The sequence below is a fragment of the Protopterus annectens genome, chromosome 2.part1 (assembly GCF_019279795.1).
Source record: "Protopterus annectens isolate FY-2018-M chromosome 2.part1, PAN1.0, whole genome shotgun sequence".
Classification (NCBI taxonomy): Eukaryota; Metazoa; Chordata; order Ceratodontiformes; family Protopteridae; genus Protopterus; species Protopterus annectens.
Genome location: NC_056729.1, coordinates 1,831,715,360 through 1,831,739,139, shown reverse-complemented (window position 1 = coordinate 1,831,739,139; position 23,780 = coordinate 1,831,715,360). Strand labels below are relative to the sequence as shown.

Here is a 23,780-nt window from a genome sequence, read left to right as displayed (position 1 = left end):
GCACTTCAGATGGACAAAGTAATGGCTATTAACTGCACATGGTTAAATCTATGATTTTCTAAAGAAATCTTATTCCCTGGTCATGGGTTTGACTCTCTCAACACCCACTTGTAAGCTGTATGACTAAGGAGGCTGTCTAATTGCACAATGCTCCTGATTTGTCTCTGAAAAAAGGGGCACTTACATATAGTGGGCTTGTATAATTAACAAATAACTGTAAGATATCCTTTTTTAAGCTGTGTTGTCTAGAGCCTGGAAGGTAATATAAACTGCAGAAAAAAAGCTAGATAGCAGTACAAGAATAACCCAGAAAAATTAGTATTTGGTCACTGGAAAAAATGGCAAAGGAGCCTTGTATGTCAAAGTATTGCACAGTTGGAGGATTGAACATACAAGTCTGGATGTCAAACAGTTGCAGAAAAAGCTGTAAGAAATTCCTAATATTGACATAATGCAAACTAACTTTGTGACACTGCTGTCCAAAATCAATTTGAAGAGTTTTGTTATACTTCATTGGCATAGCATTTGCCACCACCCTATGTGGTGTATAAAATGCATATTAGTCAGTAACATTTTCAGTCTCCTCTTCATTGAAAAATATCTCTCATAAAATGCATTTTCCCCTCACTGATACTACTGAAAACTAAAGGTGATATCTGATCTCAATGACATCAACTCAGGGAAAATGGGAGATGCATCCATACAATTTAATGGACCCTTGCTGCTGAGGCACAAAAACACATCTGCAAAGTCTATGGAATATCCCTTAAATAACATCACTGAGGAAAACACTAGAATCATTTGGGCCATGGTTTCAACAAAAAGTTTATGGAGTTTTTTATTAAAAAGAAAAATAGCTCAAATAAATAAGAATAGACTAGGGCAACATTCTTCACGGCACTTAACTCATTAGATGTCACTATGCACTATTCAAGAGGAAAAAAAACTTTAAATGGTTTAGCTGAAGTTTTCAGCTGGTTTCACTTAAAGGCCAGGTGTGAATCAGTTCACAAAAACATCATTTAGTACTAAAGGTACAAGTGATCACAAAACAGGTATTTGTATTTTCATGGGAAAACAAGCAATTAACTTCTGCCAGCCTAAATTAGACTTCACTTCTGACCTGCTCCTTAATATAACCTACTCAAAGAGTATTGTATTTTTGAGGAAAACAGTGACCTCAGCAGTGTAACTGCTTTGGGACAAGACAACTCTTTTAGCAGCATTCGTCAAACCTGGTTGAAATCATCCAAACAGTAAGGATGACACTGAACAATCACATGGATCCCAATGGGCTATGGTATTTATGGGGTTAATGCATAATAAGAATGGCATTTCTGCGGAAAATTCCAGTCCTCTAAATATAGCAAGGCATAGCTCTGTAAAAAATATAGCAAAAGCATTTACAAACAAATCTGCAGTGTAACACAATGCCTATTCTGAGTGGAAGGGATACTTTAAAACTCATAATAAACATAACACAAAAAGAAGTTTACAGATCAAGGTGTAAAGACACAATGGTAAAACAGCAGGGACTATAATTTCAGAAATTAGGAGAGAGTGGGACTTTGAATACAGGTGCTCAAGAAGAAGAATAACAACAACTATTCAGAATATTATATTCATAATGTAGCAAAAACTATTCTAAAAAATAAGCCACCACTGGAATAGAGAAAGGAGATTTTACCAATAGGGCTGACTACAAGGAAGGGCATAAAAAAGGCAAGAAGGAGTTAAAAGGTATTGAACAAAATTAACAAAGGAGCTAGGCTACTGGGAGCATCATCATCACCATCATCATCATCAGCAGCATCCTGGGAGCAAATTACTATAAACGGAAAGGTAATAGAGTGAGATGAAGCTAAGCAGTAGCTTGGACTGCAGGTTAGAGACTGCCTTTCCCACAAGGGACAGTTAACAAAGGATAGGCAAAGAGGAAGGTATAGGGAGTGCCAAACTGAAGACCTGCTTTGTTAGAGTCTAGAACACAAGCTGCTATTAAAAAAGAGATAATTGATAGGGTACATAAAATATGGCATGATCACTACAAGAATTAATCAGAAAAGGTTAGAAAAGATTGAGAAGAGAGAATGGAAAGGCAATATACAAAGAAGCAGCGGGAGAATATCTGTACGACTCCCACACAGGTAACAAAGTCAAGAAGGTTTAGAATTTCTGCATGGAAATGTTTGCATATCATTTTTATATGCTAAGCAGACTTCAGAGTATTTTTCCTTAGGTAGACAGCAATTGCTGGAGGTGAGATAGGAATGATAGAGAGGTAATTGGGAATATCTTTTTTTGGCAATGAAGCAAGTTATCCGATTTTAAAAATTCCCCAGAGAGTATTTTGTTGAAATGTTGAGAGAGCAAATGATTGCAACTAGGGACATTATTATTTTGAGATGGAATATATGACATGAATTGTACAGGCACGACAAGGCATTGCTAAGTTTTGCTATTTGCTGCGCCAAAAGCAATTATTAGAAAATGCAAATCAAGTACTAAACCACCCATAACTGAAGTATCGAATATTATAAAGGAGATAAAAGAACTGGATGTGGAATCTTTAGAAAAGGGAACGAGTAAATTACATAGAAATACATGGAATTTGTGGGAACTATAAATGCAGAATAAGGTTCAAAATGATAACTGAAATTTAAGGGGTGGCAGGACTTGAGCAGTTTATATAATGTTGGAATGAATTATAGTAGTTAAGAAAAGCAAGCATGTGTACAATGCATGCAGTTAATAAAAGTGTTTAGCAGGGTTTGTTTTCTTTTCTGTAACTGTGTGTGTATGCAAGTTCAAAATATGTTAAGTTAATAAAAGTTTTTAAAAATCAGAGAGTGCACACAGTATAACATGTAAAGCCATCTAAAACCCTGTTTATTCTGTTGACAATGCAGTCCCCAGACCTATAACCAATGAAGATAACATGTCCCCCCTGAATTACTCTACAGCCACATGGCAGTGTACTGTGTTTGGGAACTTGAAATATAAAACTATCTTACCACGCACATTCAAGAGTCATTAATTTATCTCTTGACTGGTGATCCCAGTTCAGACAGTAGTAAAAATCTGGTTGTTAATCTAGTTTTTAGTATTTATTTAATTGAAAGGGTAGTGGGGGTTATAGAATTCTCATTATTAAGAGTAAAAGAGTAAATTGCAATAAGGAGTATTAATAAGTTATGGTATATGTAATCAGGTACATGTCAGAGGACAATGTTGTAGCTATCAAATCCATAATAATAAAAAAAATAATACATTAACACTACCAAAAAAATGAACAAATCTACTATCACTGAAAAAAGAAAAAAAAAAGCAAATAAAAAAAAAACATTTTTTTATGTGAAGGGTATCCCCCCAATCCCCTTTCTTAAATACACTAACGCCATGACCAAGATCCCCAACCTGTAAAACTGTTCCTGTTCCCCATCTGCAGCGTTGTGCTGCATAAATGATGCAGGAAATGATATAATCAACCAAAGCCGCTTTTCTAGATAGTCAGCAAATACCTATATTCTACACTCCCTCACATCCAAATCCTCCAAAGTAATGTAGATGTTCATGGACCATAAGCACTAAATGTACATTCTGCACAAATTACATGTAGTTAACATTTGATTCACATGATTCAGCAAAAACAGATCCAATAGAATTGATTGAAACAGTTAATCAAATCTGTTTTCAGTGAGCCATAATGTGACAAGCTTGTTCAATTGAATGCCTTTGGTTGATAACTTTTTATGTGGGGTAGACAAACCACTCACACACCGGCCATACAAGGGAGTTCACCCTCCCACACTCTTTAACTAATATAAGTAACTCTAACATCACAGACCTTCAGGGTAAGTTATAAAAACTGTAAATTTGAACCCTGTTTGGCTAATAAGACTGTAACTTGTTGAAAGTCAAGTTGATTAATCAACTGACCATTATGAAATGGCACTGGATAAGTTAAAGAAAGTGGTGTAGAAGGTATTTGGGCAGGGGCAGCTGCTTAATCTGCTGTTCACACAACAGTAAATGTAGAGATACTGAGCTAGGAATGCTGTTAAATGTAGTCCTCAGTTAATAGTTCTACTATATAAGTAAGATCAGTGCGCCATAGTCATGACAAGCTACAATATTCTGGCTTTAAGTGCACAGGCAGTGTGAGTTTGTAGAGAGTCAGCATGCAATGCACACTCTTGTATCAAAAATAAGTGCAACACCTAAAATGAAAGAAAGCATATAAGAGAAAGACAATTTGTGCACATATATCTATAAATATCAAATCATATATGCACAATTTACTAGCTTATATGTTTCTGCTTAATTGATTGCTACCCTCTCAGAGTACAAAACATACACCTGCCAATACATATGCAAAAATGTTCATAGATTGAATAAATCTTTTATAGTATGTGTGGCAGTTACAGATCATGACATTCCTAATATACATAACACTGTTTGTGGGATTTCAAATGTTTTGCATTGTGCTACTCCCAAGCCTTGGGGTAATTAAAGGATACACCAGGTCTGATAATGGCATTTGCAACTGTGTCCATTCTCCATGCTGCAGATGAGAGGTGATGTAAAAACATTGCTAATGTGTGATATGCATGCAAATTGTAAAATAATGCAGATTTTTATCAAATATACTAATGTATTGTTTGTGTGCCCCTTTAACTACTTTGACATTTAGAGTAGTGGACTTTCTGGAATTCATATAATAACAATGTGTAAAATTCTGAATACATTCATACTTACCAAGGGAGGTACAGCGACAAGGGTCATGTTTGTCCAAGTAGTGTTCGAGTGTATCCCAACCACCACCTACTCGTACCATTACATGGTTACGTAGAATCTGGAGATAAAAACAAAACTGAATGAAAGAATGAAATGTAATTTGTTACCTCATGTTAGACAGAAGAAGCTATATCACACTGAATGTGGAACATCTGGCACAATGAGGATATGCTTACAGTTACACACATAAATGCATGACCTCCACATCAGGTTTTTTAACTAGTATTGTCTGAATAATCTGTACTCTCATTTATCCACTTCTGTAGTACTTAACACTTACATGAATTCCATGCTTCAGAAAACTATCAGCATTCACCATAAATACCGCGCATAGCTTACACTGCTCCCGCATTATTTTAAACTGAAGTCATCATCTGCTGACTAAGATATAGTAAGAACAGGAAAACTGCTGATGCTGATGAATATTAAAGTTATAATTCCATTTTAACTGCACAGGTCTGTCTTTTGTATGCATGGAAATTATTAACATACGTAGTATATCGAGTCCATCGTGAAAAGTACAATAATATGCAGTACTGCTTTTCTAGAGAAGTTCATGTAAGATTTCACAATTGCACTGAAATCTACTTTCAATACTACTGAGTTATATCTATAAATATAATTGTCATAACTATATATATATATATATATATATATATATATATATATATATATATATATTAATGTAGCAATTATAGTGTATCTATCTGTTTGTTTGTTTATTAACTGGTTTGTTGGACTGGTTCAACACATTTTCTGTCCTCACCATGGCCATGCAGCAAAGACAGTACAGACATAGGAAAGACAAACATAAGGTTTTGATTGATTTAATAGTAATTTACAATTACTTGAAGATAATGAGGAAGTAGAACATCAACATAAACTGAAATCACTTTCAAATACAATTATAATACATTTATAGATAAATGTACATGCTGGAAGGACATATATGACTGCTTGGAGTTTATATGTTTCAAACACTAGAATAAAAACCTGCCTTTAAATGTTAGGAGGAATAAGTGATCAGGTTAGAAGAGGTGTAAATGCAGGTATTTGTTAGTATACAACTATATGAAGAGTGCAAGTTAGGTGGTGTGAAAGTAAGATGATAGTTAGCCTTCAGCTATGCCATAGGTTAACCTACATCTCTGAAATGTGCATTTGTACAGCAGATGGAAATGCTCTTTTTAATTTTCTCATGAAAGAAATTGGAATATTTGTAGAGTAAATTTCATTGGGTAGGCTGTCTTATGCAGCAGAGGAAAGTCTGAAGAACAATTTTTCACAGAAAGATAGTAAGAAAGAAGACAGATAATCACACAGGGCCTCATAGCTAGTTAGCATGGTGAAATATTCTTCATATTGATCACTGCTGCAGTAGCCCTAACTATCTGTGTTACATCCTGTCAAGAATATAACAGTCAGCTAGCCAGCTTCCAGAACTTCATGGTACCTTCCACATGCACAAACCACCAAGCAGCTGAAGCTGAGCTGACTGTAAGATAAATCTGTACATGAAGCCCTTCATTGTTGTCCTGCTGTCAGAGTATGCTCCTCTGAGGACTGCCAGGATTGACGATTGGTTTGTGATTTCCTAGCTGGGTAGATAAGCTCCTTTTTGGGGAAAAAACACTTTCCTTTTCTTTTTTTTTACAAATATTTTATTACTTTCCTCTTTAGGAAAGGTATTTTAAAGTTAGGAGTGTTGTACAGCCGCGGTGGTGCAGCGGTAGCATTGTTGCCTCACAGCAAGAGGTTCTCCAGTTCGATTCTCGGCTGGAGCACCTTCTGTGTGGAGTCTGCATGTCCTCCCCGTGGTCGAGTGGCGTTCAAAAGACATGCGTGAATGGACATGCCTTCGTTGAAGGTTGGGCATCGAGCTGGCACCTCGGTACTGTGAAAATCTACTGCCAGTCATTAGAAAGACTGGAGTTCTGCTGTGGCGACACCTAACCAGGAAAAGCCGAAAGAAGAACAACAACATTTTAAAGTTTGGAGTGTTGTGTTTTAATAGATTGACTAGAGAATGTGGCATACTTTCAAAATGAGCACTCATTGTTTCCTCCAGTTTAAAAGTAGTATTAACTAACATAAAATATTTTCTGCCATTGTGTTTGAAAGTGCTTTTTACTGTGCTTTTCTGTCAAATAAGTAACTTTTTCAAACTGGTACTTTTACTGGAATCTATTGCTTGCTTTCCCCAGGATAAAGGTACGATTTGTGGTTTACCATGGAACAGATTGTCAGTCCCACTTTTGGTCCTTCTTCTAGCCACAAAAAGAAAACATTACGAAAACAGCCTTTGCCACCACATCAGGCTAGCAATTTGCCTCAGCTGCAGCGGGGTAAGTCTGCTGGAGAATCTGCTGTAGCCATTTGTTGTATCCCGGACCACTCATCTTTTGCCCCAGATCACCCTGGTGTAGCACCTACATCCACTATGGATCAGGGGTTTGCCACATCCTCTGCAACTGTTGGGTTCCCTTCAGTGGGCAGATGAGAGCTACTCTTGTTGGTCCTGTAAGAGGGAACAGGGAAGGTTTCCCTGTTGTGTCACAATGTTGTGTCCATTGCTAGGGAAGCAGTGGCTGCCATTAGTAACACAGCTGGCCCCATTTTGCTGTCAAAAAGAAACAGAAAACCATGCATGTATCTACTTATCCTCATATTTCTTTGGGTAAGAGTAATTTACTGGGACTGGCTCAGGGTTTGATTCAGGCTATTGATCCTTCTTGTACAGTAGTTTTCAGTAAAAGAAAGATGGATGTCTCCTTTCCTGAAAAGATTCAAGATTCTGAATCTGAACAGGAAGATGCAGGGACAGATTTAGGGTTTTGTCCTCAGATTTCTGATTCAGACTCAGAGGAGAGCTCAGTTTCTGATTTTCCCTGTGGGGGGTTCTCTTTCTCTGAAACTATTCTGTAGTTGACAGGGTCCTGGGTTCAAAACTTGGCAGGTGTGATTATTTTAATACAAATAGAAAATTATTGACTTTAACAATTGGCTTAGTTTCTGGTGTCATCCCAGAGGGATCCAGTACCTGACAGTCTTGGAAGATATGATCGACAGACCATGATGCTTTGCCAGAGATGGCCTGAATCTGTCACACCTGGGCTTCAGGCTTCTGGTAAAGGCTCTTGCCTCCCCCAAAGTGGCTTTTTTAGGAAAAGTCCTGAGGTCGATAAAACCAACATAAAAATTAAAAAAAAATGCAAATTAAATGTCATGCTGCTAAACACTAGGAGTCTAAACATGAAACTGCGCTCATTGCAAGCATTCTTAACCCTGGAAAATGCTAACATCTGTGTAGTCACAGAAACCTGGCGTAAAGCTGTGGAGAGCACCCCAGCCTTACCTGGTTACTCAACCTATCATACATTTAGACCCCACACTGTGGGCAGTAAAGCCAAAGGAGGGGGAGTTTCAATATACATTAAAGACATACACACCTCCAGGCTGGTCAAACAGCATGACGTATAGAAGATACTCCAGATGCAGTCAACCATTGACAAGACCCCTATTCAAATCATAGCTAGCTACCATCCCCCAAATCTGACTCAAGATGCCCAATCTGCCTATTTGGACCTGTTTGAATCTATCAAGAATCAACCCTTTACCCTGATCCTGGGTGACTTTAACTTCCCAAACACTGGAAGAACAACTCATGCCAGAACATAAATGCCCAGAGATTCCTCGATTTTGTCAATACCCCCACAAGAGGTGATAATATCTTGGACTTGGTATTGACCAACATGAGTTACCACTGCAGCATCCCTATAGTATCATCCTCCCTGGTAAGATCCGACCACAAAGCGGTCACTTTCGAAGTCGCCATCTCCCCCAACCTGCCTCTATCTAGGATCAGACATAAAAAGTTTTCCAAAGCTGATTACAGCCTCCTGAGGGATGGTATAAACAGCTTCACAGCCCTCTCCCCCTCTGTAGGAACTGGCACCAATATCCAAAACTCCACCAAAGCACAATACGAGCATTTATATAGCTGCATGAAATCAGAAATACCTGACATGACTAAGTCATGCTCTTCAAGGAAGAGTAAACCTGTCTGGTGGACATCTGCAATAAATAAACTCCATAACAAAAGGAAAAAAATGCTATCCAAGACCAAGAAGGAATAGGTACCCAACTGTAAGCAATGTTTCCTTAGCCTGAACAAGCGAATAAGAGCACTAGTGAAATCCTCCAAAGCAAACTTTGAGTCCAAATTGGCCACATCTACTGGAGACAATCATAAGGCCTTCTTCACATATGTCTGCAACCTTAAAGGAAGCACCCAGATCTGTTCAGAACTGGTGGTCAAGGACATGACATATACAAATGCTGTAGATATAGCAAACTTGCTGGCTGACAGATTCAGTGAAAACTTCACCCGTCTGATACCCCCATCAGTAAATTAGGACATTCCCAGTACATGCCCCTTCCCCTTATAATTAGGAAACAGGTCATCACTGCTCTCTCAAAGGCAAAAAAATACAGTTTCCATGGGGCCCGATAACATACCTGGCTGCATCCTACATGAACTTGGGCAGAAAGTTGCAGCACCATTAGGCACCCTATTCAACCAAAGCATGAGTACTGGCTCCATCCCAGATGAGTGGAGGACAGCAACTGTCATCCCTTTACACAAAGGTGGAGCATCCACCGATCTAGGAAATTACAGACCCATCAGCTTAACTAGCCTGATCTGCAATGCCATGGAATGGAGTATCATAGACCTCATTAACAAGGACATTGACAACCTCCAAACACTCGATCTCACACAGTTTGGCTTTGTCAAGGGGAGGTCATGTCTGCTAAATTTGGTTGACTTCTTTGAGACAGTCACAAAAGCCATGGATGAGGGGAAGGTAGTGCACACCACCTACCTTGACTTGGCCAAGGCCTTTGATACAGTTCCCCACTCGGGCATAATAGATAAACTCTCTCAACTAGGCATCAATCCATATGTTACCAGATGGGTAGCAAATTGGGACCCTGGTAGAACCCACCTAGTGAAAAAAGGGGAAGCCACCTCAAGTAGTAGAACCGTAACAAGTGGCATACACCAGGGTAGCCATGGGCACTCCATGTGCCAATAGTTATGCAAATATAGTTTTAGCCCAATGGGAATGCCAGTGGAGTAAAGATGAAAATAATATCTGGCAGCAACATATACAATTCTATGGACATTTTGTTGATGACATTCTTCTTATATGGAGAGGGCATGAAAGTTCGTTGCAGCAATTCATTCAATTTCTAACAACAACAATGGATTTCTTAAAGTTTGAAATCAAAATGTCACGGAAGAAAATAGAATTTCTGGATGTTAATATTATTATTGATGAGGTCAAAGGATTGGAAACAGCCCTGTATAGAAAAACAACTTGGAAAAAACATCTTTTACATAGATCTAGCATGCATCCAGGCCATATATTTAAAAATATTAAGGACAACCAGGTGCAAAGGGTCTCCAGATTGTGTACCAATGATAATATATTTCGAGAAGAAATACAAGGATTAATGAACAACTTTACAGCGAGAGGATATAAGGAAGAAAAAAATGGATGAAGACAAGCTTAGAGATATCCGAAGGAAGAAAGGGAGACCATACTATTCAGCTAAAATTGATAAAGAGAACAAAGAAAAGGAGCTGAATAGAAGAAAGGAAATAGTAAGATGTCCTTTGACGTACAGTACAGATAATGTTATTCTAAGAGAAACTATTAAGAAATACTGGCCTATACTAACAATGGACCAGAAGATAAAAGACATAGTAGGAGAACATCCTAGTTATACTTATAAAAATAAGAAGAACTTAAAGAGGCTCCTATGTGACATAGATAGGCAAGAGGCAAAGAATGTATCTATGCCAACAGGAACATTCAAATGTGGAAAATGCAAAGCATGTCAGTACATTATGAGCACAGATAGGTTTCAGCTTCCAATGACAAATAAGGTTTACATCTTTCAAGAAAGAGCAGCCTGTAACAGTGAGAATGTGATCTATGTAGCAAGTTGCATGGTATGTAAAGCACTCTATATAGTTAAGACTAACAGAAAATTCAAAGAACAAGTATTAAGACATATACGGGACATTCATAATAAAATAGAGACTAATGCTCTTTATGTACATATTAAAGAAAATCCAGAGCATAACTTTAGATTTATGGTTATGGCACAGATTAAGCCTATGGAAAGAGGAGGTGATATAGTAAATAGAACAGAAAACCTTGAGTTGCAATGGATAATTAATTTACGATCCAACCAATTCCCCGGACTAAATGCTATAGTCCCGCTTAAACATGTTTTAAAAGAGAGGAAACTACAAGGGAAATTAATTATACACCTGCCAATGTAGCTGAGTCGGTTGAGCATCAGACTCTTATCTAGAGGGTCCAGGGCTCGATCCCTAGTCTGGGCACCATGGCGAAAGGAGAAGAAATCTCTAACCATAAATGAAAACAGTTGAATCTAAGCTTACTGTACAAGAAGAAGTCTGGAAAACATTGAAACCAAGAGCATCAAAGGAATAAAAGAGTGTAGTCTGCTTATTATATTCTTTTGGCCTATATGTTATAGTCCTCCTCAAGCTTGTCTAGAAAGAAAAGAAAACTAAGAGGGAGTTGAACTATGCATCCATCAACGTAGCTCAGTCGGTAGAGCATTAGACTCCTAAACAAAGGGTTCAGGGTTCTAGCCCTGGTTTGAACATTATGATGGAAGGAGAGTAAAACCCAAACTATAAATAAATAGAAATCAAGTTTATTGTGCATGTAGAAGTCTGGAAAATATTGAAATTTAGAGTGCTAAAGGAATAGAAAGAGTGTTGTTCATCCATTATTTACATCAATTAGAAAGGAGAAATGATGTTTACGGAGATCAAAGACATTTGTTAGTGGAAATTTGTCAGCAAATGAAGAAAAGGCATTGAATTAGTAGAGAGTCTGGAATTAGTATGGGAGAAAAAGGAGAAGAAGTGTAATTTGCCAACCAATGGATTACATAACATTAAAAAACAATTAGGATAGCTTCTTAATAAGACTGAGTAAAGAGCTCTGTACAAAGTAAAATTCAGATAGAATAACAGGAATCAACAGTACATCTTCGAATATAAGCAAGCGCTCTTAGTCAGAAAGAGACTTGATATTAAGAAGCAAGATACAAAATAAAAAAACTTTATGATTTATGATGTGAGTTAGCAAGCGCATTTATGTAGTTAAGTAAGCACTATCAGTTTGAAAGAGACCTGATGACAAGGAAGTAAGAGCATTTACAAGAAAGTGTTTGATCCTATGTTTAAAAACAAAGGAGAAAGCCACTGTACTTATGGTTTACCTAATGAAGACAACCTGTGAAAGAGAAGAGGTTGCAGCTCTGTTATAGGCAGACAGACGCCTCTAATATAGAGGCGAAATACATGAAAAATGCTATGCAGGGAGAGTGATTAGTTTTTACAAAAGGCAAATAAGAACATGACATAAAAAGGTGGAGCCTGCATCTTGCAACAGGATACACACAAGCCATAGGAGCAAAAGAAAAAGAATAGCAAATTAGGTGAGAGAAAGGAATAAATAAACATTGGTAGATTTATTAAAACTTATTTGCATGGAAGAATGTAATTGGCTTCCAAGAAACAAGAACCAGAACATCGGATTGGATTACAAGTACATCAAGAATTAGCATAGAGACTCCCATCGGCTGTGGGGGATGACTCTAAGTAAGCAGCATGAATATAAATAGAAGTAGCTGCAAATGTTAAGCAGATCTGAAGAAGGTTGATAAACCGAAAGCGCTCATCTCTCTTTTTTGCGTTACAATGCTAACTTTCAAATGGTTAGGTTGTAGCATTTATTTTGTTTTTTGTTTTAAATCATTTTAATAAAAGTTCTTTTAAAGAAGAAACAAGGAGAAGCGTCTTAACAAGAATTTTAACAGCAGTAGCCAAGGAGGAAAGCACCATTCTTTGAAAACATTTTTCCATATTTATGTGACTTCCTTACCTCTGTAGAATCTTTTTCAAAATGTCAGGAATCTCTCTCTTGGGTGAGAGATCTCTTGCACAAGCTGAGACTTCAAGAGATCATTCAGAAGTCTTTCTTAACTATCTCACATGGGACTGTGTTCCTGGGATGTCAACTAGCTACCTCAGTTCAAAGAGCTTTTCTTCCACAGAAAAAACTTAGATCTTTATTTAGATCTATTTCTAAGGCTGTCCACTCAGACTTCAGTCATTCTGTGGGAATACCTCAGGACTTTGGGTCTGATGGCATTTATGTTTCTCATTATAACCCTGGAAAGACTCCACATGAGAAAAATACAGTGGTATCTGAAATCTCTTTGCTCCGAGCATCAGCACTCTTTATCTTTTCAGATCCCAGGATTGGGGTTTGTCAAAAGAAAAATCACTTGGTGGAGACAACAGATATCCTTGAATCAAAGTTTCCACTTCTCCCTCTCTGCTCCAAAGCAGTCAGCCACCACAGATACTTTGGACTTTCCTTCAGGAGCAGTTTCAGGAGAGATAAAAGTGCAGGGGATGTGGGACACCAAGGACAGATGCAAACACATACATATCAAGGAGATACTTGGCCTGATCAAGGCATTCACTCCTCTGAACCATCTGTGGTCCCCAAGACCTCTTCAAGTGATTACAGACAACACCACAGTGATGTGGTACATCAACAAACAGGGGGGAACCAGGTCATACCCACTTTACAGACTAGCCATGTTAGCTTGGGATATAGCTTCACAGCACAGTCTCTTCTACAGGCATCCTACATTTTGTCAGAGCAAAATTGTGTGGTACACAAACTGAGGAGGAGTAGGGAAGACCCTCACAAATGGAAACTAAATCTTGGTGTCTTCCAAGATTGGATCCATATGTGGGGAGTTCCACAAGTAGACATCTTTGTCTCCTCGCTGAACAATCATCTGAACAGATTCTGTTCCAGGACTCCATGCAAGAGGGCCTAGAAGACAGATGTTTTTCTTTTGACAGGAATATTACTGTATTCCTTTCCATTAATATCTGGGTTACTTCTGAAGATTCAGAAGGAATCCCCCAATATCATCATGGTGACTCCTTTTTGTCCCAAGCAACCATGGTTTTCTCTTCTATTGGAAATGTCAGGAGCAATTACCACAAGCTTCCTCACAGAACAAAACTACTCATACAAGAACAGGGATGATTGATACACCCCAACATCAATCATCTTCAAATGACTGCCTGAATGAGAGGGTCTTAATTCCTTTTAGGGACCTGTTTTCTGAGGACATGCAACAGGTACTAATGGATGCAAGAAAATCATATATATTAGGAAATGGAAAAGGTTTTCTAGTCAGTGTCAGTAATATAACCAGTACTCATTCAGGGCTAGTTGTTCTCTGGTTTTACAATATTTGTGTGAGTTACTATCCTATAGCCTTTCTTATTCCTCTATCAAGTTTCATTTATTGGCCATTTCAGCATGTCTGCCCATGGATCCTCCTCTTTCAAGGCAATCACATGTTAAAATGTTCTTGAAAGGAGTTTTGCATAAGAGGCCTCAAACTGGTGGCCCCTCCTTGGGGTCTTAATATTGTGTTAGAGAAGCTAACACTGCTCCATTTGAACCAGCTAATCTGGCTGACTTGAGGTTATTAACATGGAAAACAGTTTTATTGTTGATTGCACTGACAGAAGGCAAGAAGGGTATTTGAGTTGCTAGCTCTTATGGTGAGTCAACTCTTCCTCATTTTCCACAAGGGCAGGTTTCTTTGAGAACTAACCCTTCATTTATGCCTAAAGTGGTATCAGAGTTTACTTTAAGTCAAACTATCCATCTCCCCATTTTCCTTCTTGAACCTAAAAATGGGAAAGAAAGGATACTCTATACCTTGGATGTCCACAGACACATCAGGTACTCTATTAACAGAATTAAATCTTTCAGATCTTCAGATCAATTGTTCCTTTCTTGTGAAGATAAGAATGACAACCTGTGTCAAAACAGACTATTTCCAAGTGGTTATATAAGGCTATTACCATTTGTTATAATCACCATGAGAAATCTATTCAAGGCAGGGTCAAGGTCTACTTTACAAGGACCTCGCTTCTTCTATGGCTTTTTGGAAAGGGTTGGATTCTAAAAGCATTCTAGAAGCTGCTACTTGGTCCTCTGTACATACTTTTACAAAGCACTATAAGCTGGATTTTTTTCTCTAAGTCTAGATCATGTTTTGCTAGGACCATTCTCCAGGGGGTCCTAGACACTTCTCCTTCCATCTCCCAAATATAGTTAGCTACAGTAATCTACCCATATAACTAAGGCTACTGCAGCAGAAGGAAGAACACCGCACAATTGTGTAAGTTGAACTTACCATAACAGTAGATGTTCAAGTGAAATATAGTTAGCTACGGTAATCTAGCCATATAGTTTAGGCTACTGAAGCAGTTATCGGTATGAAGAAAATAGTACAGTTGTGTAAGATGAACTTACCATAACAGTAGATGTTCAAATGATCACTGCTGCAGTAGCCACTCCTTCCCTCGATTCCCCTTGTTTTTTGGTGTGTTTCTTATGCCAGGGTGTGGACATTTATTTTTGTTATTCCTAGCCTTGTCCTTTAAGAGCTTAGCCTCCCTGTCTGTGCTAGTAGGAATGCTCTAAAGGGCTTTGTGCCCAAACTTGTCTTTTAGTCATCTCAAGTTGCTTGACAGTTTGGGTTAGTGGAAGATGTCCTGAAGCTTTGGAATCAGGCTAGGTGTTATATCCTTAGCAGGATATAACCTATTATAGCTCAGGCTACTGCAGCAGTGATTATTTGAATATCTACTGTTGTGGTAGGTTCTACTTATGCAACTGTACTGTCTTTGTTAAAACGTAAGTCAACTACTCCACTGCTTCATTTTAGTCACAACCTAGGCCAAATGTAATATACATGGGCAATTCAGAGAAGCCATCAACCATTGAGTTCTTGGAAGAAAACTGGAATAAATCCATACAGACATGGGAAGAACGTTCTCCCTTCCTTCCATTTGGACCATTTGTTCTACCATACAGGGCAAAAGCCATGCCCCTGTCTGCCCAAGCCAGTCTATAGTGATAACATCAAAGGCCCACTCATTTTCTGGATGTGAGAGTCAGGAGATACATAGTGAGCTATTTAACCAAATCATGCAGACCCCCTCCCATACTTGACCAAAACTCTCTCTCTCTCTCATAGCCATGACTTCTGCTATACACTGCTGCCTGGCAGAACTACTGTGCATTCCCCTGAAGACATCATGGCTTTGTGCAATGCATACATTCCTCTGGGGTGTCTGGCTGCAGGGCTCAGCCACCTCCTTCCTGCACCAATACTGATCATTCCTACCGCCCCATGCCTCACTTGTCTGTTTCAGCTCTATTCCAGTTAACAAATTTAAATACATAAAATCACTGAAGAAACATGCTTCAAGCCTTATTACAACAATGTTGAATGCTGTTGAAAATTATAGTTTTGGAGCATTTTAGATGAATCTACTTATGATGATACAGTCTCTCAAATTACAAGACAAATAATTTTTTTCCCATAATTGTGCTTGTGTGAGGGTCAGATGTCATACTATAATGTACAATGCTTTGTTTCAGTCTGAGACAGTGAGAAAACTGAAGATGCACAGACTTGATCTTGGTATCATACGTAAGGTTCCTGTAGGAACCTAGATTGTTAGGATGACCACAAGGAGCAGAAGTTTTTTTAATTTAAACTAAATAAATGGATGCCCTGATGACTTCACATTAGTACAAGAGTTGTAGCAAGTGAGTTGGAATACACTGAGTTGTGCTCAGAGTTTTAAGTTGTACAAGCTTTATTATTTTGTGATTTTTCTTTTTAATTTTAATTTTAAAGATTATTTGCAATGCAGCAATTCTATTAGCATGCAATTATTTTAAAAAGTCGGTCATATTGCATGGCAGTAATTGCACTTTGCTAGTGGTTACAAGTAGGTTTGAATTCAGTCCTTCCTCAGTGCTAGTCAAACCTGATAAATGAGTATAAAGTGTATAAAAAGTGAGGAATCAGAAGAAACACAGCCATCCTTGAACCACTCTATGGGTTTGAGCCAGATTGATAACCATGCTGTATAGAACAGTAGCAGAAGTGGCAGGAAATGGAAAGGTGTGAGCAAGTCAGTGACTGGATGATTTGTTAAAAACAAAGAACTGTGTGTCAATAACATTCGGCAAGCATCACTTGCTTTGTGCCATACACTGTACCCTGCACACTACTAGCTACAAAGGAATCAATTGAAACAAGACATGCAAGAAGGTGGTCATCTTTTGGGGGCACAAGTGAAGCAGCATGCTGTGTGTGTGTGTGTGTGTGTGTGTGTGTGTGTGTGTGTGTGTGTGTATATATATATATATATATATATATATATATATATTAGTCACTTGAAATACGTGACTGTTGTCGCTTCACTTTTATTTCAATTTAATACCATAGAAATACTCAGAAGGTGATTATTTGGGGTAGGGATGGGATTTATTACCAGACATGATAAATGTATCCTGTCAAGCAGTTGTCTACTCATTTTATTGTGGATAATTACTATATTAGCTTTGATCATTATGCCCCAGTGAAAAATTATTTATTCTCTGAAAGAAAAAATAAACTGAATTTATTTCCGATTAAGTCAGTTATTATATTGCAGTCTTTGCAAGTTGGGATGTGTTGAAAGGATACAAGAAAAAGGTAAAGACAAAAATGTGAGGAAAAATCATGAGTGCAAACTGGATATTGGGAAGAGGCCAGGATGAGGGGGAAAACAGTGGCACTGGGGGGTGTGCCCAAATGGGGCACTGAACAGTTTGAGGTGGCACCATACGGCCTTTTGTCTAGGGCTCCATTTCACTTAAGACCAGCCCTGTAAAACATTTACTGATTATTATGACATGCTGGTGCCATAAACAGGGAAAATGTAATAAATGTATATATCTAATTAACTGGTTGAAAATTGTGGAGGTGCAAAATTTAGAGATGAACCCAGTGTTTTAACAAAGAAGGTTAGAATTTGCTAGTATGCGCAATGTGTCACAGGTTCAGTTTCAGTGTTCTTCCTCCACTGCTAGTTGCACTAACATGACTTATCAAACAACAACTGATATTGATACTTTAATGAGTCAACAATCTCCTCAGTGACCAAGTAAGGAGACCTCAACCTGTGAGAATCAGAGTCAGCCATTATCTCAGTCTCTAGGAGATGTAGACCAGTCAAAAGCAAGAGGTGAGGTAGTAGAAGTTAAAGGTGCTGTAAGATGCAAGAATTTAAAAAATGGATAACAGAACATATTTACACATACAGTATATACAAAATGTATGACATGATTGTAACGATGCCTTTAATGATGTGGGAAGGCCTAACGATGAAAATGTTTAAAGGAAGTGGATGCAAGTGTAGCTTTAAACAAAGAGAATATCTTTTCCATTGTTTTACAGACATTCTTCCTGTGTCCAGTTTGAGATTCAAGAGATTAAGAATAGTGAGTGGCAAGATTGATGACTTTTGTGGGCTGTGCCTATTTTAAGGTTTTAAGATAGACCCTTCTGGGTCTTCTGCATTAGCAATCCATAACTTTTCACTAGGGACTGAATGCATTTTAATCACAACAGGAATTGAAAAATGGATAGCACACCAACAAATGTGGTGAAATGTTTTTAGCACAAACATCCCAGGGAATAACTGGCAATAACCTTTTGACGAAGTCTTAAATTCCTCAGGTGTAATGCAGGCAGTCTAAACAAAGAACTAATTAACTTTGAATATTAAAATGAATTGGAGAAATATGACATATTGCTTACAAGAGAAACTTGTTTCAGTCCTACTAATCACCCCCTACTACTACTTTTCAGAGATGCAGGCAAGGTAGGAGTGGATGGTGTGGTGTGATTTATAGTATGAACAATCTAAGTTCAACTATTAAACTGAACTAATTTACAAGTGAGCTATTTACAGTTAGTATAGCAATAGCAAGTAATTGAGAAGTGATTATTTTAAAAATCACCAAGTCAAGCATATACAAATTTTGATACCTTTATATCTGTTTTAGGGTCTCATTTTGAAAATAAGCTTTCAATCATTGCAAGGGATTTGATTGCTGCCTGTATTTGTTGGGAAACATTAATTACACATGACTTTATTTAAAAAGGTAATTGAGTATTGTATTTTTATAGAGAATAGCAATCCAAACAGCTAAATGTACAGCTAGACTTGAGAACATATTGGATGCAGTCCTGGCAACTTCATTCTGTTACACTGGAGATTCCGAAAACTTGTCAGAATCTGGAAACACTGATCATCTAAGCATTGCTAGGGAAACAAACATTATGAAAGAAGGCTCCATCTTGCCATTAGTCCTGACAGGAAATTTACCAGGTTGATAACACCATAACATATGAAATTGGCAATGTTTGGTGTAGAATGCTCCTTCTAGTAACTTTTTGGAATGGTTCTATGTTTTTTTAATATTATTGCAGAGGAATATGCCCCACTTGGCCCCATGAAGGTTATTGGAAACAAGAGCCCACCAAGGTGGTCTAGGTCTCTTAAAAGGCTGGCTGGCATGAAAAATATCCCTAGGCAATTTATCATAAATTTCCCCCTAGCCAGAACAAATCAAAGCACAATGTATTAAATCTAGGTCACTGTCAGGAAATTATCTAAGGAGAGCCAAAACCAGCTAAAAGACTAAACTTGCTACAAAAAACATGCAATAATAAAAACGCATTTTACAAACATATCAGGATGCATGGCAAGAAAAGTCTAGGCAACATTAACCTGCAGTTATTAATGATCTAGTTACAGGCAAAAAAAGCTATAGCTTAAAGCATAAAATCAAAGCTGTAGTTATATCAGCTGATGCCCATTCAACCCTAAAAGGTCTTTCCAAAGTTGTAGGACAAAAAACATCCTCCACTATGTCACTGTAGATGTGATCCTCAGCTTCTTAAATAAATGCTAGTACTGCACTCACACCTTATTGACAACTGCTTATTGTTGATTCCTAAAAACTTGCACCCTGGGGCAGCTTCTCCCTTTTTCCCTTCCTTAGTTATATCTCTGGCTGATATGTTCTGTGAAAACTTCTTTGACAATCTAGGAAGGAGCATACAGGTATCCTTTGATGTTAATAACATCAAAGGTAATGGATGTTCAATAATAGCAAAGACATATCAATAACAGTGAAGGGGATTTAAACCAGATGCTTTTGAGTGTCTTGATGGCCTAAATGGGTAATGTCTACATAAGATTATTTCTGGCTTAAAAAAATATATGAACACACACACACATACACACACACACACACACACACACACATATATATATATATATATATATATGTATATATTTAATTTCTAGCTTTGTACCATGGGTCAGATTGCAAAACAGTTGCTCTCATGTTAAGTCTGGCCTGATTCCAAAAGGCCAGCTCTCAGTGTAAGTGGCTTACTTCAATGTAAGGCCTAATCTGTAAACAGGCTTACTAAGGGGAGAGCTAGTCTTTTGGAATTAATCCCCATGTTTAAAACATGTATTTATGTTATGTTATGTTCCAGAGGTAAGGAAAAAGTCCATAGTGATGCCCATTCTTAAGGGTGGAAACATTAAAGTAAAACTGACATTATTGCCCTATTAGGTTAACACGCATCACTGGGAAATACTTTGAAAAACTGTTCTCAGACTTTAAATTCTGTCCTTCAAACAAATATCACATTTTAACCAGCATGGCTTTTCCGGGGTCTATATCATAACATCGAAGTTGCAAAACCTCGAATGTTATGATATCGAACCCAAAACCTTGAAAACTGAGAACAGCGAAGCCGCGGAACATCAAATTCTTTCCATGGAAAGAATTCTGTGGGCCGTTTCCATGGCTTTGCTATTTCCTCCACTGTGGTGCGATCTCGGAGTTGGTATATTCAAGTAGGGGGGTGTGGGGGGCACAGCTCTCCACGTTGGTGGATGTGGGGGGTGAAACCCCCCCACATTAGACATAGTTAGTATTGTTTGTGTGTTTTGTGTTGGAACAGCAATTTTTTTCCCCAAGGAAAAAAAATCGTTCTGAGCTTTCGGAGTTGTCAGTTTTCGCGGCTATAGTGTTCGATGTTATTGCGTTTCGATCATGTGATATAAACCCCTTTTCAGTAAGTTGCTCATGTTAACTAAGTTAATATATTTCAGTTTGACCTTACATGACTGCATTGACTCAGAATTGACAGCTGATGTGTAATTAGATACTGCCAAAACATTTGATCAGGTGATCAAACAAACTGTTATCATTGGATGTTTTTAGGAACATATAATGGGTAGCAAACTCGTTCTATCATAGGATAAGTCATGTTAGAACTGCAAAAAAGTTCTGTGATGAAATAACTCTAAATGGACGGGGTAACAATAGGGTCTGTAGTGAGACCTTTTTAGTTCAATGTCTTTATGGGCACCTTTCCAGTTATGAATATCATATAGATTAATAAATTTGCTGATGAATGAAATGATTGGAGTAATAGTTACCAACCAGACAGAGCATGAAAATTTACAAAGCTACCATGACCTACTCTCCATTTGCTCAACTAATAAGTTCCATTTTATTATTGGCAAGTGTGGAATTCCACATTTTGAGATTAGAAATATAAGTCACCCTTATCCCACTGTCCACCGTATACTGCAGGCAACTGACACAGTAAAGGATTTGGGAGTAATCACGAGCACATTCAGTCAATTTCAAGGCTAATATTAATATTATCAGGACATGTTGTTCTAAGGGACATCCTTTGTACTACTGTTTGTAGGCATGAAGGAGTTCTGGCTCTGTCATTTAAGATACTAATAATCCCTCACATTGAATATTGTGGGGCAGAATGTAAGAATTTTGAAAACTTTTACTAGGCAAGTATTACCTGTTAAAAATCTTAGTTATATGAAACACAGTCAAACTGTGTAAGGTACAGACTCAAAAGAGGTGATTTGATTTTGGTTTATGAATATTCTAAAAATCATACAATAGAAATAACAGTTTTGTTGAATTGCATTCCTTTAAATGCGAAAATGAACAGTTTCACTGAAAGAGTAGCTATGTTATGAAACTGTTGCCTATTTCAATAAGGCTAGCAAACAATTTGAAATCCTTTAAGGTAGAAATATATAAGTGGTTTAGAGATGTGCCAGTTGACCCTGAATATGTCAGTTACAAACTTTTCAATAGGCTCATATGAAGCTTCTGAGTTTGTCTTTCTCCTACACTGTAACACCGAATAAACATGAGGATTGTTGGAGGTTTCTCAAGGTGGCAGAAGGAGCTGGAATTTGGATAGTATAGCAGGAGACTCCAATGAAATGCAGGACAACTGGAGCACTAACACCTCTGAGTTGTGAAATGTCACACCTGAAGCAGCCCTGTACTTGTCCTTGCATTCTACAGTACTTCCTGAAAGAAATATGTTGAGTAAATGACATTAGAAAGGTACATTTATCAATGTTATCAGTAAAATAGTCTTCTTTACAGGATAAGAGACAATGCATTCCCAGTCTTTATATCCATATTGTAATATATTATAATACACACTGATTCCCAGTTATATTTTTCTCTTAATGTTTCACCAAGAACTGTTCATATCTTGGAAAATACACAACCTAGCCATACAGTGTGAAAGGGTAACAATGAAAATCTCTCAAGATGTACAGTTTATAGTGCAGATATCGATGATAATCTTTTCCAGCATCATCTAAATTTTTACCTGATACCATGACGAGGTTTGTAAGACATCTGGTTTTAGGAATATTAATGTTCACATATAAATGTTTCATATCTTCATCATCTTCAAACAGCTATCAATATTTCCAGTATAGCTTATTATACATGGACAATGAGAAATATGCAGTGTGTGATTCAGTAATGGCCTTCAATTCAGTAAACCAAAACAAGATGTGGGGAATATTGGCAGAATATGGTTTTAGTCAGAATATTTTTTTAAAACAGTATATAGAAACTATTGTATGACTCCTTTAGATAATGGATGGTTAGGAGAATTAAGAATGGGTAGGGGGTCAAACATTTTTAATCCAAGAGTGGACTGATGCTTGCATTATTAACAAATGTGACTATAAAGACATTGAAGATAGTAAGATAGATGCTATTTGGAAATGTTTAATGGAGTTAGTGAACCTGTTATTTTCAGTTATGCTAATGAAGTGATTTTGGTTGCAAAGAATTGATTATGAATGATAGAACTGATATTAGAAACAGGATGAGAATTGAGAAGAATTTGTTTAGAACTTAATAGAAACATAACTGAAAGGTTTGGTGACATACTGAAGAGAGAATGTGTATTTCAATAATTTGTGTGTTGGGAATAACTTGGACATTATGATGATATGGGCTAGTGCCAGCATAGCTAGTTGGAGTATAACAATTTCATTTTCAAGATAGGAATGATGATGTTTTTGGGACTGTTTGAATGTAAATATTGGTTTAAATAGTTGTCTTATTTATGAAATCATTCTAGAAGGTCACATATTGTTAAATTATATATCAACAATTGTTTTTTATTACTAATTATTTATGGATATTGCATTATTATTTTAATTATTTATTATTATTACATTTTATCACTTTAAGTGATGATTAGGGAAGAAGAGCCATGTGACTATGAACTAGTATTTAAGAACTGCTATGATTGCTATTTGCCATTTGTTCTGAAGAAGCTCGGTACTGACCGAGTGAAAGCGCTTAACTTCATTTATTAATTTTGTGTATTATCACTTCAACTGTTGGAATTTGGATCCTGTGCTGTGTGGGCAGTTATTCTTCTTGGTCTTTTTCAACTTTGCTAGCTGGAGTTTTGTTAAGAAAGATATTCTTTGAATATCAAACTGATGTCTACAAGATGCTTGTGTTACAAATGTATTGGAAGTGTATGGCATTTGAATATCAAACTTATTTGTACAGATGTTTATGTTACAAATG

General features: G+C 37.4%; 1 protein-coding gene across 1 annotated transcript in view; it reads right to left on the bottom strand.

Moving 5' to 3' along the window:
- The window catches only part of GAS2L2 (growth arrest specific 2 like 2), a 514,040-nt gene that overhangs the window by 109,485 nt on the left and 380,775 nt on the right, over nt 1-23,780 (bottom strand). Inside the window, exon 4 of the mRNA XM_044063624.1 lies at nt 4,759-4,855. Within this exon, the coding sequence (XP_043919559.1) occupies nt 4,759-4,855 (97 nt within the window). The remainder of the gene's footprint in view (nt 1-4,758; nt 4,856-23,780) is intronic.